This window comes from Neomonachus schauinslandi, chromosome 14, assembly GCF_002201575.2.
Source record: "Neomonachus schauinslandi chromosome 14, ASM220157v2, whole genome shotgun sequence".
Taxonomy (NCBI): domain Eukaryota; kingdom Metazoa; phylum Chordata; class Mammalia; order Carnivora; family Phocidae; genus Neomonachus; species Neomonachus schauinslandi.
The window spans coordinates 56176026-56195205 of NC_058416.1; the positions used below are offsets into that span (position 1 = coordinate 56176026).

At 38.1% G+C, this 19180-nt stretch overlaps 2 protein-coding genes across 2 annotated transcripts in view; one reads left to right on the forward strand and one right to left on the reverse strand.

The window, feature by feature from the left end:
• Positions 1 to 19180, forward strand: part of ARHGAP28 (Rho GTPase activating protein 28) — a 215243-nt gene that overhangs the window by 46775 nt on the left and 149288 nt on the right. The window lies entirely within an intron of this gene.
• Positions 4806 to 5888, reverse strand: LOC110576958 (chromobox protein homolog 3-like). Its single transcript, XM_044921022.1, has one exon. The coding sequence runs from the start codon at positions 5827 to 5829 to the stop codon at positions 5278 to 5280; it is 552 nt and encodes a 183-aa protein (XP_044776957.1). The 5' UTR covers positions 5830 to 5888; the 3' UTR covers positions 4806 to 5277.

The window sequence follows — 19180 nt, forward strand, 5'->3', positions numbered from 1 at the left end:
GCCATTTTACTGCATCATCTTAGGCAGTATAACAATATATTTAACCAGGAGGACCTGTACTATTGAATTGAAATCAAATGACCAGTGCAAATGTAAGTCTTCATCTCCAACAGAGGATTTACAGTGACATAAGAAAAAATAGGACTCAACAGTAATAATATTGCTATAGACTTTAGCAGTCAGATACAAGATGTCATCAACTAGTACTGGATTTGATTTCTCTTGTTTTATGGAGGATTTCTGTGTTTATGTTTATGAACAATGTTGGTCTGTTGGTTTTAGTTCTTATAATGTCTTGTATGGATTTCATATCAGGATAATTCTGATTTCTTACAGTGAATTGAGAATAGTTCTCTGTGCCTCCCATTTTCTGTGCAGGTTTGGTATTTTTTCATTTTTAAATTGATAGCATACTGTGAGGCCATCTAGGCCTGGAGTTCTCTTTTTGGCAGGTTCTAAATTATGAATTCAGTTTCTTTAATAAATGTGAGTAGATTCTATTTCTTCTGCTGTCAGCTTTAGTAGTTTATATCTCTCAGGGGGAATTTGTCCATTTCATGTAAGCTGTTGGATTTCTTGGCATATGGTTGTCTATAATATTCCATTACTATCCACTTGCTATCTGTTGGATTTTTAGGGACCATCCTCTTTTTCCTTCACAATACTGGTTATTAATCTCTCCTTTTTTTTTTTTTGATCAAATTGCTAAAAATTTATCAGTTTTATTCATCTTTTCCAAAACCCAGGTTTTAAAAACTTATTTTCTCTATCTTTTACCTGCTTACTCTTCCTTTCATTAATTTACATTCTTAATTGTTTCTTCACTTTGCTTTATTTGGGGCTTAATTTTTTCTTCTTTTACTAGGTTCCTAAGATGGAAGCTTAGATCATGTGTTATTGACTTCTTTATTAATAATAAGCATTTAATGCTATAAAATTCCCTCTAAGGATTGCATTAGCAGCATCACATGAATATTGATTTGTGTAGTTTTGTGTGGTGATGTTGTAGTTTTACTATTACTCAATTACAAATATTTTCTAATTTCCCTTAGGATTTCTTCTTTGATCTCTGGGTTATTTAAACATATACTGTTTAATTCCCAATATTTGGGGATTTTTTAGATCTCTTTTGCCAATTTCGAAATAACTTCCATTATGGTCAAAGAACATACTTTATGAGTTAAGTCTTTTAAAATTTGTTGACATTTGTTTCATGGCCAAGCATATGATTTATCTTCGTGACATGCACTGTGAGTTCAAAAAGAATATCTATTCTGCTCTTTTGGGTGGGAGTATTCTAGAAATATCCATTAAGTTTATTTGGTTGATGCTATTTAACTTTTCTATATTTTTTCCAATTTTCTGTTTACTTGTACTGTCTGTCAGAGAGAAGTGTTGACATCTCTAGCTATAAATGTGATTTGTCTGTTTTTCCCTTGAGTTTTTAGAGTTTTGACTTTAAGTATTTTGAAGTCTTGTGATTTAGTGCACACATATTTAGGGTTAGGTTGTTAGGTTCTCTTTGTGAAATCAGCTTTTTTATCATTAAGAAATAATGCTCTTTGTCCTTGGTCATGTCCCTTGTTCTAAAATTGTGGCTGTCCATAGAGTTGTGCTATTCAAACTTCCTTTCCAAAAAGTAGTATACTTAGCCCGTGACTTCAGCTGCCATACTTGAGGGATCTGCTATATATTCCTGCTATGGCTATGCTCTCCCCAGGATGCTGCCAGTTCATGACCGAGCACAACATGATACTGGAGCTGGGCTGTTTTTGCCCAATGCCAGGTCTTCTACTGGGCAGTATCTGCTGGGGACAGCCCATCAGCCTGACTGAGACTCTGGTACCTGCACTGCAGCCTGAGGCTCTTCCAACCCAAATCTTCCTTCTCCTCCTCTCCTTTCACTGGTGTCAGATAGCATTCATCCCTGAAGGTCTTTTCCTGTCCAGTCTTGCTCTCTCTTGCCTTTGTCTTGCACAAATGTCTCCCCAAATAAATCTCCTGAACCTCTGATTTAGTCTTGACATCTGCCTCCCCTAGGACACAAAGAGCCACAGAAGTCTGCTTTGTCTGAATTAATATGTCCATCCAAGCTTTCTTATGATTAATGCTTACATGCTAAACAGTCCATCCTTTTACTGTGTCTTTATAACTAGTGTGTTTCTTTTTCTTTTTTCTTTTTAAGATTTATTTATTTATTTATTTGAGAACGAGAGAGAGAGAGAGAGAGAACGTGCGAGCAGGGAGAGGGTCAGAAGGAGAGAAGCAGACTCCCCGCTGAGTGTGGCACCCCACCCAGGACTCTATCCCAGGACCCTGCGATCATGACCTGAGCCAAAATCAAGAGTCAGAGGCTCAGCCGACTGAACTATCCAGGTGCCCCTAATTAGTGTCGTTGGGTTTAATATACTGTCTTGCTATGTTTTCTGTTTATCCCATCTGTTCTCCTCTTTCTTGGCCTTCTTTTGGATTACTTAAGTATATTTTTTATTATTCCATTTATCTCCAGTCTTGTCTTATAGCTGTTTATCCATTATTTTTAGTGGTCACTGCAGAGTTTATGATATGCCACTTTAGCTTATCACTTTTCACCTTCAAATAATATATCACTTCATGTGTAATGTAATAACCTTATGATTTTATGCTTTCATTTTCTCTTTCCCGTCCTTTGTGTTATTGTTGTCATGAATGTTAGTACATATATCAAAAACCTTATAATAATACACTTATTATTTTTGTTTTTAAACAATTTTATTTTATTTTATTTTTTTAAAGATTTATTTATTTATTTATTTGACAGAGAGAGACACAGCGAGAGAGGGAACGCAAGCAGAGGGGGTGGAAGAGGGAGAAGCAGGCTCCCCACTGAGCAGGGAGCCCGATGCAGGACTTGATCCCAGGACCCTGGGATCATGACCTGAGCCGAAGGCAGACACTTAACAACTGAGCCACCCAGGCGCCCCTTAAACAGTCAATTTTATTTTAAAGAAATAAAAAAACAAGGACATACTTTAATTTTACATGTGCTCACAAATTTACAAATGTCCACACTTTTAATTCTTTTGTGCAGATCCAAGTTTCCATCTGGAATTATTTTCTTTCATGAAAAACTTGCTCTAACATTTCTTGTGGTGCAGATCTGCTGGCCATGAATTCTTTGTACTTTTGTTTGTCTAAGATAGTATTTATTTAGTCTTTGTTTTGAAGGAGTTTTCACTGGATATAGGATTTTAGGATGACCTTTCATTTTTCTTTCAGTACTTTATTTTTTTAAAGATTTATTTATTTGGCAGAGAGATAGAGACAGCGAGAGAGGGAACTTAAGCAGAGGGGGAGTGGGAGGGAGAAGAAGGCTTTCTGAGGAGCAGGGAGCCTGATGCAGGGCTCAATCCCAGACGCCTAAATGCCTGAGCCACCCAGGCTCCCCTCTTTCAAGTACTTTAAAGATGTCATTCAACTACTCTTTGCTTGTGTTGTTTTAATGAGAAGTTTGCAGTCATTCTTACTGTTCTCCTGTATATTATGTCTGTTTTTTCCACTCTGCCGCTCTTGATGTTTCCCTTTATCTCTGGATTTTAGCAATTGTGTCATGATATTTGCCTGGCTGTGGTTTTATTTGTATTATCTTTGTTGGGGCTCATTGAGTTTTTTGGATTTCTAGTTTGTAGTTTTCATTGAATTTGGAAAAATTTCAGCCATTATTTCTCTATATCATTTTTATCCTCTGACCCCTATCCCAAGACTCCAATAACATGTATGTTAGATCACTTGATGTCATCCCACAAGTCACTGAGGCTGTTCGTTTTTTTGCAGCCTTTCCCCCCGCTCTTTGTGTTTGGCTGTTGTCTATATTGTCTTGAAAGATACTGGTCTTTCTGCAGTTAATGTCCTGATAATCCCATCTAGTATATTTTCATTTCACATAATTTTTCATTTCTATAAAGTCTCATTTTTAAGTTTTCTATTTGTTTCCTCATATATTTCCTTTAAGTCCTTAGGTATGTTGAGCATATTTATAATTGTTCTTGTGTGCTGATTCCTCAACTATGTCATTTTGAATCTGTTTCTCTATCTTCATTTTCCTGCTTCTTTGCATGTGTAGTATTTTTTTTTAATTGAATGCTAGATTTGTGATTTGTTCCTTTTTTTTTTGAATATAAAACTATTTATTGACCACGTTTACCAGTATTTACAATAAAGTAAACAATATACAGTTGGATAACATTCTGACTACAAAGTTATTGTTTTTCCTGGTTTCTGCTGAACCAGTAACTCAAATACTGAGAAGACTGAGCCTACATGTCAGGAACGAGTTGGGATAAAGAAAATACATGCAGGTCAAGAATTTGGATTATAGAAGTCTGTCCACCCATTTATTCCAGCAGGAGCTAAATTGCCAACATCTCTAACCATCTGATTATGATTAGGTTTCCATGAACAAAGTCTTAGACATTCCATGAATCATGACCTTTTAGTCAATACAGCACAGAGATTTCAACTTCCTGAAAAGGAATGGTTCACTAGAAGGAACCTTTAAATGTCCATTTAACTAAGTTTTGCTTACCTAATTAAAACACACCAGGACTTACCTAGTTTTGTCATTTGGGTGGGGAGGTTGTTGGTGGTGATAAAATTTTCCTTTTAGGGAACTTGCAAATGAACTTGCATTTATGACTGTAGATATGAATATGGATTCAGATATTGCTGCTTTTAAATTGTCCAGTTTAAAAATTTGAAAGGTTAAGGCTTCAGGAAAAACTTGTTTAAGTGATTTCTTAAGTTGCTGAAAATGATAGCATCCCAGAAACGTGGGCTTATCCATGGTTATAAATGCTGTTTTTGTTTTGGTGAATGTTAAAAAAACAAAAACCATTTATGTATGTATTTTAAGTATACACACAAAAACCCCCTAAATAAACAAAAGACCCAGAATGGTCCTCAGGCATATAGGAGTTAAACACAAATTCTGACTGAGTAACGACTATGAAATTTCCCCCAACATTTAAAAAGGTGTTCTCTAATGCAGGGGGATAATATACCATGGTCTCAAATATTTTTTTCTGATAAAGGAAGCAACTACAGAAAGCTTTTATTTGTTCAAAGTAACCAGTGCTATAGATGCAAAAAAACCCAACAACTCCCCCAATACTACTTCAAAACAAACGTATCAAACGTGATTTTCATTAGAATGTTATTTCTTCACACCAATAAATCAAAAAAACAAAGACCCAGATTTTATATATATATATAAATATATATAAAAAGCAACGCAAACAATTATTGAGCTTCATCTTCTGGACAAGAATGCCAAGTTAGTCTCTCTTCATAAAAAGCAATTACAATCTGAGGACACTTCATATTTGCCTCTTTTGCCAGCACCAAGTCTGCCTCATCTGAATCTTTCCATTTCATGAGAAACATTAATTCTCCACTGCTGTCTGTGGCACCAATTATTCGTTCAGGATCAAGACCTCTGGCAAAGCCTCTTGGTTTATCAGCAGCATCTCTTTTCTTCTTTGATTTGCTATCATCAGATTCACTGTCAGATAAAGATTTTCTTTTTGTACCATCTTTTTCTTTACCAGCTTTTTGAGAATTAAGAAATGCTTCAGTTAACTCTGGACAATCTAAATTTTCTTCAGGTTCCCAAGTATTGTCAGCATCTGTAAATCCCTTCCACTTCAGGAAATACTCCACCTTCCCATTCACTACACGTCGATCCAGTACTTCTTCCACCACAAATTCTTCAGGCTCTGCCTCTTCTACTTTTTTACTCTTTCCATTTTGTTTCTTTCCCATTTTTTGCAATGTAGTTTTATTGGAGGCCATTTTTTATTGCAGACTTGAAGAGCTATTATTCACCGCCTCCGAGCTGCTCCGGGTCCCGGGTCTGCAGCGTCTCCCTGATTTGTTTGCTTTTATTCAGTGTAAAGTTTGTTGTCTTTCTCTTAAAAGGTTTGTTTGGGCAGGTCTACAGTAACCTTTAGACATATTACTAAACTGATACTTTAAAGTTATCTTACTACTGAAGACTCTTCTGGGGTTGGGACCTGAACCCCAGGTGCTCAACACAGACTTTCTGTTCTAGCTATTAAAAACCCAGGTGTCTCCTAGCTCTTTGTGATATCTGTGAATCATTTAACTTAAAGATCCTCATTCGTTTTTTGTCTAGCATTATGAAGTTAACCCTGTTTATGTGTGACTTACCATTTAGCAACAAACTCAAAGAGACCTTTATTTGGATTTCTTGAGCCCTGCATAGCTTCTTCCTGTCTGGTATTGTCCTAGAAAATTTCATCTCCCTTAGCCTCTGTGAACTCTGTTCTGTGTCCCCTTAGCTCAGTGAGACCACAGTATTCTTGGGTTTCCTCTCACTGCACTTCCAGTCTGGAATGTGCATCTAGGATGAAAGCTGGGATAACTGTAGGATTCACCTCAGTTGTTCCCTTTCTCTCAGGGATCACATCTTTACTTTCTTCTAATATTTATAAGCAGTTTTTCACATATTTTATCCAGTTTTCCAGTTGTATGGCAGGAAGGCTACTCCATTCCCAGTTAATCCGTCATGACCAGAAACAGAAATTTTAGTTTTTATGAATATTCTGGATGTTTTCTTTTACATATTAAGGTAGCCTTTGAGAACATCTCTGTTGTTGAACAAGAAGCAATTTTTGGGGAGGGAGAGAAGAGACTCCAAGGTCATTTACTATGCCCTGGATTGACACAGGCTGAGATTGGATGTAGGACCATGGTTGGGCATTTCAGAAAGAAGGCGGTATGGGAACTGGGAGATAAGGGGTGGCAGTGGCCCCTCTTCTTTCCAGGTACTCTCTCCCCAATTATAAGTCAAGGACAACGTGTATATTCAAACTATCCCAAGACAGGAGTTTCCTGGCTAGAAAATTCTGTATCTCTTTTTTATGGATGGAATTGTCTTTCTCCTTTAGATGTCCATGGCAATTTAAGTATTTCTTTTAATCTTTTTCTTTTGTATCAGTGTTATTTATTGAGAACTTCAAAAGCCAGGTGCTCTGTTAAGGATTTGTACTCAAAATTTGTTTATTTTTCACCACTGTCCTAGGAGGCAGGCACTATTGTGATCTCTGTTTTATCCATGAGTAAAGCAAAGTGTAGAAGGATTAACTTTGCCCAAACTCACACAGTGTGCAAGTGGCAAAGCCAGTTAGACCTATGCTTTTCTTACTTCATGCCCTGCACTCTTTTTTTTTTTTTTTTAAAGATTTTATTTATTTATTTGACAGAGATACAGCGAGAGAGGGAACACAAGCAGGGGGAGTGGGAGAGGGAGAAGCAGGCTTCCTGCTGAGCAGGGAGCCCAATGTGGGGCTCGATCCCAGGACCCTGGGACCATGACCTGAGCTGAAGGCAGACGCTTAATGACTGAGCCACCCAGGCGCCCCATGCCCTGCACTCTTGATATTAAGCTATACTTTCCCTTTTAGTACACACTACCTTTGTGCTTATAGTTACTTCTGTACCTGTCTTACCAATTCATGAATTGACAAATAATCATCTTCTTTTTCTCTCATTTTGGAAAAGAAATAGTCCTAACCTCTCAGAATTAACTTGCTATCAAAATACATCCTTATCAATAAGATTGATCTTTGAATGTAACTTTGTTTTACTTCTTTTATTCCTCATTAATCATAATTGCTAGAGTCAGCTCACAGGAAATCAGCTGTCTTATAAAATAGCAGATGGCAAAAAGGAAACATTCATTATTATTCTGTTGTGCAGCGTACATACCTAGGAATGGCAGACTTTGAGATAATGTGTTCTATGATATTTGTTCCTTTTAGTCATGCCTATGAATTATCTTCCCTTAAAGATTGATTTTTATGTTTTTTGTAGCATTAGATAAATGTTTATTAAAAATGAGATATATAGGGGTGCCTGAGTGGCTCAGTCGGTTAAGCGTCTGCCTTCGGCTCGGGTCATGATCCCAGGGTCCTGGGATCGAGCCCCACGTTGGGCTTCCTGATCAGTGGGGAGCCTGCTTCTCACTCTCCCTCTGTCTGCCACTCTCTCTCTCTGTCAAATAAATAAGTAAAAAATTTTTTTTAAAAAAGATACATGCTTGAGACTATAATAATAGAAATAGCATAGCAGAACCCTCTAATCAGTATCTTGAAGTTATCTTCTTTTTGTTTGCTAAACAAATACACAGTGGTATCTTGATTAAGTCTGTCAGTCACCGGGACAATAAAGCTGTTCTATAGGAAATAGTGGTCCATTAGCATCCCCAGGGGAGGATGGCAGATCTTCCAGGTGGGTACTTCCAAGGGTTCTTCTTACATCAGATGACTGTTGGATGGCAGTTTCGACAATTCGTTCCCCTCCCCCAGGGTCAAATGTACATGTTCCAGGAGGCATTTAAGCCACATCTGATAACCCTTGTAGTTCAACTTAAAAGCTCCCTGTAGACTGGTGTTTGTCAGGGCAGAGGCTACATGTAAGGTGAGAAAGCCTTGCTGCTGGAAGCTGTCAAAAAATCTATTTCAAAAGTTCTTTAGAATCTGTAATTAATCAATTAAAAATGCCTCTAGCACTGGGGAAGCTGCATCAGAAAGAAGGAATGGGTTTGTGGCAAACAACATGTCACAATGTCTGAAACTTTGAGCTCAGAAAAAGAGTATAGATACTTGTTAAAGGCAGGAAATTCTGTTTTTATATGACCACTGCTCTCTGTTCTTCAGAGATTCTTTCTTGTTGGCCAAAAGCAATACAGCTTTCAGGCTCAGTGGTTATGGAATGCTTCCTCATATTGCGGAACCAAAATGACTTCATTCAGAGTGAGAAACTTTAAATCTTTATTTTCCATTTTTAACACTTCCCAAAAGATCTGTAGTTAGCTCTTACTCTGTCTATAAAGTGGGAGCCAAGAGAGAAGGCAGAGAGGAAAGGAAGAGAGACATGGAAGGTCCTATTTCTCAAGCAAAGCAAGAGAAATCCTTAAAGTAAGAGGGAATTATGTTTTACATGATCTTTTAAGATGCAGGATCTTTCCTCTCTTGGTAATTTAATAAAATGGAGAAGTATCCACTAAAGTCGCTTTCTTCTTTACACGTGATAAATTAATGAGCAGCCATCAAAGAATTGATTTTTAGTCTCTCGTGGCCTGAACTGGATTGAGGCAGTGATGTGAAGGCTCGAAACTAAATCTGTTGTTACAGATCCCTGAGACTATCCTGTCTCCTGGCATGTTGTTATGTCATATGAAACATTAGTAGTTGGATCATAAGAACCACAAGGGACCACAGGTTTGTATCCTCCTTGTCTGGGTAATGCTCTTAAAAAAGAATCAATGAGTCCTTATCAAATCCCACTGCCACACACTAGAACTTGAAGGGCACCAGAGGATAGGAGTTTCCATTTTTTAACAGAAAGAGGCCTGAGGAAGGATTTTAGGTAGATTCTAAACTAAGGTAAACTCTTTTTCACTGAATTAATTTATACTGAATATTGTAACTCATATCCATGTTGTAAGAAACCTGTACCTTAACCATCTTAATAATGTATTTGAACAGGGTGATCTAACAAAACATATAGTCATATTTATGTCAAATGTTTTTAAGAGCTCCAACTTGTCTTAAAATTCTATTATATTGCATTTTTTCCTGGGATGTTTTTCTGTAGGAAAAAAGTTGTGGTTCATTCATTAATTCATAAGTTACAGGTTTACTGTGTGTAGAGCATTTTGCTTGATTTTTCTGAAATTATGTATTTCTCTCTTCATTTATTTAACAAGTATTTATTGTATATTAATAAATGGTAAGTGCTATTCTTGGTTCTGGGAATATTGTTAAGTATTTATTACCATTGGGGAAGTCAGATAACAGGCAAGTGAACAAATGCATACAGAGTATAATTTTGGAGAGATGAGAGGGGAGGTATTAGCTCTTTGTATCCAGCTGCTAATGACTGATACTATGTAACAGCAGCTGGGAAATTGGATGCCAGGATGCAGTGACAGCATGATCTGACTTTTATATAAAGCAAAATACAGGGTCTTTTACAGTTGTCTTTTGCAGTTCTCACAATAGACATGTAAAGTACATGTTATTATTCCCATTTATTCAGACAAAGAAAATGAGGCTCAGAAAGATGGAGTGAATTTCTTATGTGAGGCCCAGAGAGATTGGGTGAATTTCTTTACTTAAAGCTAGCAAATCCCAAAGGTTTTTTGAATCAAGCCCTTGCCTTCTGACCATAAGGTACACATTTTTGCTCTGCACTATGACTTGGATGCATTATGACATGTTGGATTATTTATCTACAAAATCTTTTGTTCCTGCATTTCAGGTTAAAATTCTTTCTGGAGTGGAAATACTTATCAAATCATGATAGATACAGTGTTTGCTTTTGACTTTGAAAATACTTTTAATAAAGCCTCATATCTGTTTAGTGAGGAAAAGAAGGAAAGGGGAAGACTCTCTAAAACTTGCCCTCTCACACTGCACGGGTTTTCATAAATCTCAGCCTTCTCGAGGCTGATTCCACTTTGCATTCTTCCTTAGGAAGTGGGTGAAAATTGGAGCTGGGACACAAACAGGAAGGCTGGGAGGCAGATCTGTCCCACAGACACTACCTCTTTAAATAGCTACCGTGCAGTGGGAATTCGTTCTCCTCCTGCAAGAAACTCCAGTGCCCTTTGTTTCTTTGCTGCTGGGCTGGAGGCAACCAGCACTGTCCTGTCTCAGAGAGGGAGGCAGTGCTCAGAGGGCGTGGGGTGGTGGATGTGCTTGGGAGGATGGCCTCCCCACCTCTGGGCCATGAGGACACATGCTCGCACAGATGTTTTGTACTTCTCCCTTAAGAATATCATCCGTGAGACTTTTAACCTCCTAAAAGGTAAGGTTGAGAGCACTTCTTTGATCAATCACTTGGGCTACAGGCTTCTTTCCTTAGCTGATTCTTTCATTTAAGAGGGGAAAGAAGAGAGTAGATGGTTGCTATAGCTTGTTTTTAATCCGTTTTTAATTGAATGCATAAGTGGAGCTTATGGTTTTATTATTAGGTTATAGGTACATAATATTAAGTGATAGTAAACTGTGATTTTTTTAATCTTTGAAAGAAGGTTTTTGTTATAGGGTAGCTGTACGTTTCTAAAGCTCAGATATAGGAGAAGAGTTGGTAAGCCCTGTTACTAATTTGGGAAGACTAGTTAAGATGGAATATTAATAGATGCATAAAAATGAATGGCTTAGAGGTCTTTTGATTCCAGTTCCTGCTTTGGAGGAACTGGAATTTTAAAGGTCTTTTGATTCCAGTTCCTGCTTTGGAGGAACTGGAATTTTAAAGGCAGGAGCCTTTAAAACTCTAATCCAGGGACGCCTGGGTGGCTCAGTCAGTGGAGCATCTCACTCTTGGTTTCAGCTCAGGTCAGGATCTCAGGGTCCTAAGATCGAGCCCCGCATGGAGCTCCATGCATAGTGCAGAGTCTCGGGATTCTCGCTCCCTCTCCCTCTGCCCCTCCCCCCTGCTCCCCTGTGCTCTCTCTCGCAAATAAATCTTTTAAAAAAATAAAACTCTAATCCAGTCTTTCCAGATTAATTTTGGAAACATCTACTGAGGGAGACTCCATTACCCAAGCAAGCACTTTCACTCTTAAGTGGAATTGATGTATTTCTTTGGTCAGGCTACTAAGCCTTTCCTCTGGTTTTCCATGTTGGGACAAAGGGCGCCAAGCAGAAGCAGCTGTGTTTTTGCCCTGGTTCTAGAGAAGACAGGTGGGTGGGGAGGGAATGCCCATTGCATACCTGCCCTGCAGAAAGTACTGTGCCTGGGATTTTTGTGTGCTGCCTTTGTCCATCCATTTCTTCTCATCTTTTCTTGGCCTCCGCCTACTCCTCCCTTATCCTTCTTCAAGAAATCAGTACCTTCGTTAGGGCATACTCTCAAAGCCAGCCTTAGTCTGATAAATAGCAAGCAGAAGTCCTATTTCAAGAAACACAAATGCAGCCCTTCCCAGAAAGGTTTCCACAGTGTCTGTTAACCTCCTTTCATATTTAATTTTTAGAGCACTGTTATCCATACAGCCCTTTTGTCAGTGACTCCTTATATGTCTTGTCTTTTCTTTTTTTCTTTCTTTCTTTCTCTTTCTTTCTTTCTTTCTTTCTTTCTCTCTCCTCTCTCTCCTTCCTTCCTTTTTTTTTTTTTTTTTTAAGATTTTAGTTATTTGAGAGAGAGAATGAGATAGAGAGAGCATGAGAGGGGGGAGGGTCAGAGGGAGAAGCAGACTCCCTGCCGAGCAGGGAGCCCGATGGCGGGACTCGATCCTGGGACTCCAGGATCATGACCTGAGCCGAAGGCAGTCGCTTAACCGACTGAGCCACCCAGGCGCTTCTTTCTTTCTTTCTTTCTTTCCTTTCCTTTTCCTTTTCTTTTCCTTTTCCTTTTCCTTTCCTTCTTTCTTTTCTTTTTTCTTTCTTTCTTTTCTTGTTTTTGTCCTTTGCGTTGTCTTTCACAGGAAGGGGAAGTATTAGGACGGGTGCTTTTGTTGTTTATTTGAATTTCGTTTTCTTCAAATTAGAATCATTTGCTTCAGAGTGTTCTGGGTTCTTTTTAAAGGTTGTGTAGCATCATCTTTATATTTTTGCCAATGCATTTTTAGATTGTTTTACTGATATATTTTGTAATCAAAGGTAGAGTCTACTTTAGCCCTTTTGAGCCTTCTTTTTAGATTAGAGTGTGTTAAGAAAGACGATTTAGATGAAATACTGCTTTTCTTGTATGGTATGAGTTGGGAGGGGTAAGGGTTTTGTTTTGTTTTGTTTTGTTTTTTTCTTTTTAGTTTTAGCTTTAGATTTCAGAGTGTGGTAAGCAAAACCAAGGTCTATGATAGGTGATACATTTCCAGCATAATGTCTAGGATATGTTTGATGTGCTTATTTGTTTGTGAAAATAATTTTATACTGGTGTGCTTTGATGATTAAATAGGGAGTCTTTATTTTACTTTAAATCTTGTAAGTAAAAGGGATTTACATTATTGTTAGAAATCTTTTTTTTTTTTTTAAGATTTTGTTTATTTGACAGAGCGTACAAGCAGGGGGAGCAACAGGGAGAGGGAGAAGGAGGCTCCCCACTGAAAAAAGAGCCCAACATGGGGCTCAATCCCAGGACCTCTGGGATCATGACCTGAGCTGAAGGCAGACTCCTAACCAACTGAGCCATCCAGGCACCCCTAGAAATCATTCTTAAATTTGACATTCTACAGTTTTGTTTTGATAGCCCCCATAGTTCTGCATATAATAACTGCTCCCTGCCCAACCCCCTTTGTACACATCCTATCTCTTAAGAATTTTGTAAGGCACTTGTTAAACTATAAACTAAGGGATTAATTGAATAGTAACTGTGCTAACCAAAAGCAAATTTAACAAGGTAAGGCTTGTGTTTAGATTGGAAAATATAAAAAAGGACTGAATTTTTATGATCCTAAAGCTGAAGGAAAAAAAAATCAGATGGAAAACAGAACAATGCTTAGCTTACTTAAGCAAGCAGAATCTTTACAGAGAAGGAGTTCTGAAGACAATGGGCATAATAATGCAAGGTTCTATTATCCAAGGTTCCAGCAGAAATTTTAGAAAAATAAAATTACTTATGAAATGAGCTACAAGGAAATCAGTGCCCGTCTGCAATAAGTAAAATGACAAAGTAAAGTAACAGATTTACTGGGAGGCCTCCTACGGACCTGAGTTGAGCAGAGTGCAGGAATGTGTTTCAAAGCCTGTTAAAACCCCAGAGGTGGTGTTTTGAATCAGTCTTGCTGATGTAAACACAGACCCTCCCTGGAAATTTTCCAGAAGTGGAGAGCATGAAGGCAGTTCAGTGAAGATGTACAGTATTATTATAGTAAAGACATAGGGAAGCAATTCACCACCATCTTGAGTATAGAGTATATAGAGGAGACAGAGTATAACAGCCTTTCGGCTATCTCTGAAGGTGTAGTGTGACCTGGTGATAAGACCTGAGAGAAGATTGCACTGAGAACAATCACCCCCAAGTGCTTATCTAAACAGAAGGAAGGGGGGGATTGAGCAAAAGGGAATTGTTTCTTAGTGATATAGAAGCCTGTGGATTATTTAAGGGGACAAAAACCATTGAGAGGAGTGTTTGGACAATGTCAGTGCTGATGAGATGGGCATTCATTGCTAGGGCACTTTAGTGATGAATAAATGATAGGTTTACAAAGCTCAGGTACCAAGCGAACTGTTTGTAAGTGAGCAGGGGAACAGGTCTTCTCTCTGTTAGCTATGAAGATTACATAATACTCCATATGTTAGATGTACTCAATTAAATGAACATGAAGATTTAAACTTTCTAGATTTCTCATATGGATATACATAGTAGTAAAATTGGGGTCTGAAATGAAAGGATATTTCCTGCCCAGCTGCACATCACCTTAAAGGAGACTTCCCCAGAATCCAACCTGGTACTTCACAGAAATCACTATTTGGGACGTGAAGCGTCCATTATTTTGTTTAAAAAGACAGAAAGGCACAATATTTCAGTTATTTGTCTACTAAAGTGGTACATAACTATCTGAAATGTATGGAATAAGTAGGTGCTAAAGGAGATGTTTCTTCCTGTTCCATAACTTACAGAGCTCATTCCAAATAATGTCTCCATAAACTTCAAAAGGAATGCTGGAGACGTGGAGGCAATAACCCGACACAGTGCTGCCTGTGATGGCAGGAGTATAGTATAGGAGACCCTTCATGCTGGTGTAGGGCATCCAAAAAGCTATGTGACTATTCCAGACAGGATGCTTTGAAGCAATATAGTTAAAATGCAGGCTAACAGACAGTTCACCTACTTGAAAAGATTTCTTTTTAAATAATAGCATATAGTAATTGTCTTTCATTCTTTGCCAACCTCAAATTATTCAGTAGGTACGAATCTTCTAGTGTGTTTTAGTTAAAGTATGACAGGACTTATCACTTGATCCATCCCCAGCCCCTGCAGCTTCTCCTCCTCCCCTCCATTTTCTAACAAAACAAAACACCCCAAAGTGCAGTTTCCTTTTGAATTAGGGAGGTCTGTGGATATCCCTTACCACTAAGAAGTTGCAGTTCCTTCAAAACTGCTCTCTAATCTATGAAATAGAAGAAATCAGAAGCCCCAATATTGGACAAGCTCATTTTGAGCTTTTTCAAGAAGTCTAATTTCCAAAGTCCCAGAAATGCCTGAGCTATCAGAACATCGCCACTAGCAATCTTTAGGTTTTGGTGGTCATGATGAGTAGAACTATAGAATGGGTGCAGGCATTTTATGAATACTGTTTCCTTTATCTTCACAAAAACTTCATGCAGGAGTGGTTATCCACAGTTTACAGATAAGGGAACTGAGGCACTAGGAGGCCAAGTGTCTTGCCCACATTTTATATAGCTGATGAGTGTCAGGGCAAGAGTGTGAACCAAAATTTGTTTGACTCTGAGGCCTGGGCATTTTCTCCCACACAATGCTGAGTGAATGACAAAATTTGTTATCTGTGTTTTTCAGTCTGGAGGTAATAGGAAAACTCTGAGATTTTGGTGGAAGTTGCTGTAGAACCTTGAACAGTCAAGGAAGGCTGTTTCTCCTTATTAACAGGGCCCCCATATTCTCTATTCTCTGACTTTTTACTTCCTTTTATCACCTACTCTCTTGAAGGAGAAGGTAGTATCTATTCTTCTTCCACGGTAATATATAAAACTTGGTGTGCACGCGCGCATGTGTGTGTAGGGGATACTTTTGAGAGAAAAGAAGGGAAAGGATCACATTACCCCCTATAAACTGCAAAAAATTGAGAAGGAATGTATTACAGAGAATTATTGTATGTCCTTAAGCCTTAAGTGGACTCAATAAGCATTTTCAGTAATCTGTTTACAATTCTGTTTACTGAAGATTTGGCTTTTTGGCAGTTACTTGACCACTTCAGGTTGTAAACTGATTCATCTGTCGAAGTCCAGCTCAAATTCCACACCCTCCTTCTCTCTTCTCCCCCTCTCAACACTCCCCTCACGCCGACATTTCCAAATTTCTGAAGACTAGGTTCTCAATATCTTTCCTTTGGTATTTATATACTCCCATACTCAGCAAGGTGAGTTTTCTTTTTAAAAGCATTGTGTTGTCATACCATGGAATATTATGCAGCCATCAAAAGTAATGAAATCTTGCCATTTGTATCAACGTGTATGGAACTGGAGGGTATTATGCTGAGCGAAATAAGTTAATCAGAGAAAGACATGTATCATATGATCTCACTGATATGAGGAATTCATAATTTCAGGAAACAAACTGAGGGTTGCTGGAGTGGTGGGGGTGGGAGGGATGGGTGGCTGGATGATAGACATTGGGGAGGGTATATGCTATGGTGAGCGCTGTGAATTGTGTAAGACTGTTGAATCACAGACCTGTACCTCTGAAACAAATAATACATTATATGTTTAAAAAAAAGAAGAAGATAGCAGGAAGGGAAAAATGAAGGGGGAGAAATTGGAGGGGAAGACAAATCATGAGAGACTGTGGACTCTGAGAAACAAACTGAGGGTTCTAGAGGGGAGGCAGGTGGGGGGATGGGTTAGCCTGGTGATGGGTATTAAAGAGGGCGCGTACTGAATAGAGCACTGGGTGTTATATGCAAACAATGAATCATGGAACACTACATCAAAAACTAATGATGTATGGTGATTAACATAACATAATAAAATTAAAAAAAAAAAACTACAGGCATTAAAACAAAAACCAAAAACAAAAGAAAGAGAAAAAAACCCAAAAAACCAACAAAAAACACTGTTTCCATGCAGTACCTACCCTCCTTAATACCCATCACCAGGTTGGAGCACTTGGGTGTTATATGAAAACAATGAATTGTAGATCACTACATCAAAAACTAATGATGAATTGTATGGTGACTAACATAATAAAATTTAAAAAATTAAAAAAAAAAAAAACATTATCTTGTCTTTGGCTAGCTTGTAGGCGCCCATTGGACACTGATTGCTTCCTTTACTTTGGTAACACCCTTCTGCCCATGTAACTCATGGAGACCTGGTCTTTAGTATCAGTTGATTCATTGGTTATATTATCCTCTCGGTTCTGTTTTTGTACTGTGAGTCTAAACAGATTGTTCTTCCCAAGACAGTTCTTGAAATGTTTGATGATAGCGATCATGCTTCCTTGGAGGCTTCTAAACTTCTCCAGTGCTTTCAATATTTTCACACGTGGCGCAGCCTCTTGACCATCTGTCTTCATCCATCCTGCTCTGAATTCAGTCCTGGCTGTCAACATCCACCCTTAGTGGTGCCCAGAGCTGAATTCCAGTTCTGCTGTATTTAGGATAATCATCTCCTCTTTCTGTGTGATATACTTCTATGCTGCTTAATCTTTCACTTAGTTTTCTTGGCATCCGTGTAGTGCTTTTAGCTTGTACTGACCTTGAATTTGGCCAGAATCTCTTAATCTTTTTCATATGAACTTTACTCTTGCCAGGAAGCAGTCATCCTAAACATGGACAGCTGAGGTTTCTGAACTTCATCCCCTTTCCTATTAAGCTTCATCCTGTTAGTTTCAGTCCCTTAGGCCTCCCAGTGGAGAATTTCTTGAGTTGGATTATTATCCAAAATAGTCTGTTAGACTAAGTAAGGAAAATGATCTTCTGAGAAAAATGTTCCTAAGCTTTAAAAAAAAAAAAAAAAAATCTAATCTTCCCAAAATATGTCTTAACTCATGTTACCTTGTTGAGAAAATTTTGCATAGCCTATCAGTTAAAGCCCCATAGTGTCCTCCTGTGGCATCTGAAGAGTTGTCATAGCTATGCTTTCTATTGCATCACTAGCCAAACTAGACTCCTTGTCTATCCTACCCCGTTCCCTGCACCTGCCTGGCTGTGTGACTTTGTTCACCAGGGACTAGAATGCACATCATTCCTGTTCCATCTCTGCCAGTCAGAATCTTGCACATCCTTCTCCTTGAGGTCTTTCTTGAACTTTAATAGGGAGTAATTTCTCCTTCTTTCCAGTTCCCAAAGCATGTGCTGAATTCTACTTTATGAGTGAAGTATGGTATGGTGATTGAGAGCAGAGGCTCTGGGAATGGATAAGCTGTGTGCAAATCTGGGCTGTACTCCTTAGTAATGCTATAATCATAGGCTAGTGAATTTTTCTCTTAAATCTCACTTTGTCCCATCTGTAAAATGGATGTAGCAGTGCCTACCTTATAGGGTTATTATGAAGATCGAACTTGTTAGTATGTGTAAAGTACTTAGAATGGTACCTGGTATATGGTAACTGCTAGTAATTATGTTGGTGAAGCTCAGAATAATTTATGGACATGATTTTTTGAATCCTCAAAACAAGGCTATCAGAGGAAACATTTACAGATTTATGGAGACAGAATATTAGAGAGGAATATTTTCCTAAGGAGGCATTGTGTGGTGGTATCCAACTAGAGCCCAGACTCACAGCCTTTTTCATTTGCAGTCAAATATTAGTTAACATTTTTATAAGCATTGTGCATATTTACTTGTATCAAGTAGTGCAGATAACCTGGAGAAATATGGCCTTCGTGTTATGAACTGTGTTCATCAACATTGCAATTAAAATAATTAATTGCTCAAATCTTAATTTTAATATGTGTGCCCATAGGTTCATGCTAATTTGCATTTTGCTTTGTACAGTGTGACAAAAGGAATTGTAAAGCATTTTTTTTTTCCTTTTATGAAGTATAATCTTTATTCCTTAGAAAAAAACCATCATGGTTGAGCAACACCAGAAGCTCATGCATTTAACTTTGGGCATTTATCATGAGGATTAGCAATCTGTAGCCTGATGACTCACGCTGACCTCAGTATTTATTGAAGGTCTACCAAGAATCTTGTGGTGGGCCAGGTAATGTTGAGATGTTAAGAAGTAGAAGATGAAGTTTCTGTACTGAGGTATATTTGGAGATACAACACAGTAAAGAAAGTAAAAATATGAGGCAAATTTTAGTTCTGTACTCAGTGGATTACTAAGTCAGTGGTGTAGAAAACTGGGAGTATAAGAGATTCAGCAGGATAGTTCTTAATTGCTACCAACCTATTTCAGTCCTCTTTCCAAACCATCTCTTCAAGAACCTCTAAAAACTAAAGAATACAAATCTTAAGGACATCATCAATTAACTAACAATAATATATTTG

What these genes read in the sequence shown, in the direction of transcription:
- LOC110576958 (XM_044921022.1), bottom strand. Translation starts at nt 5,829, where the DNA reads ATGGCCTCCAATAAAACTACATTGCAAAAAATGGGAAAGAAACAAAAT.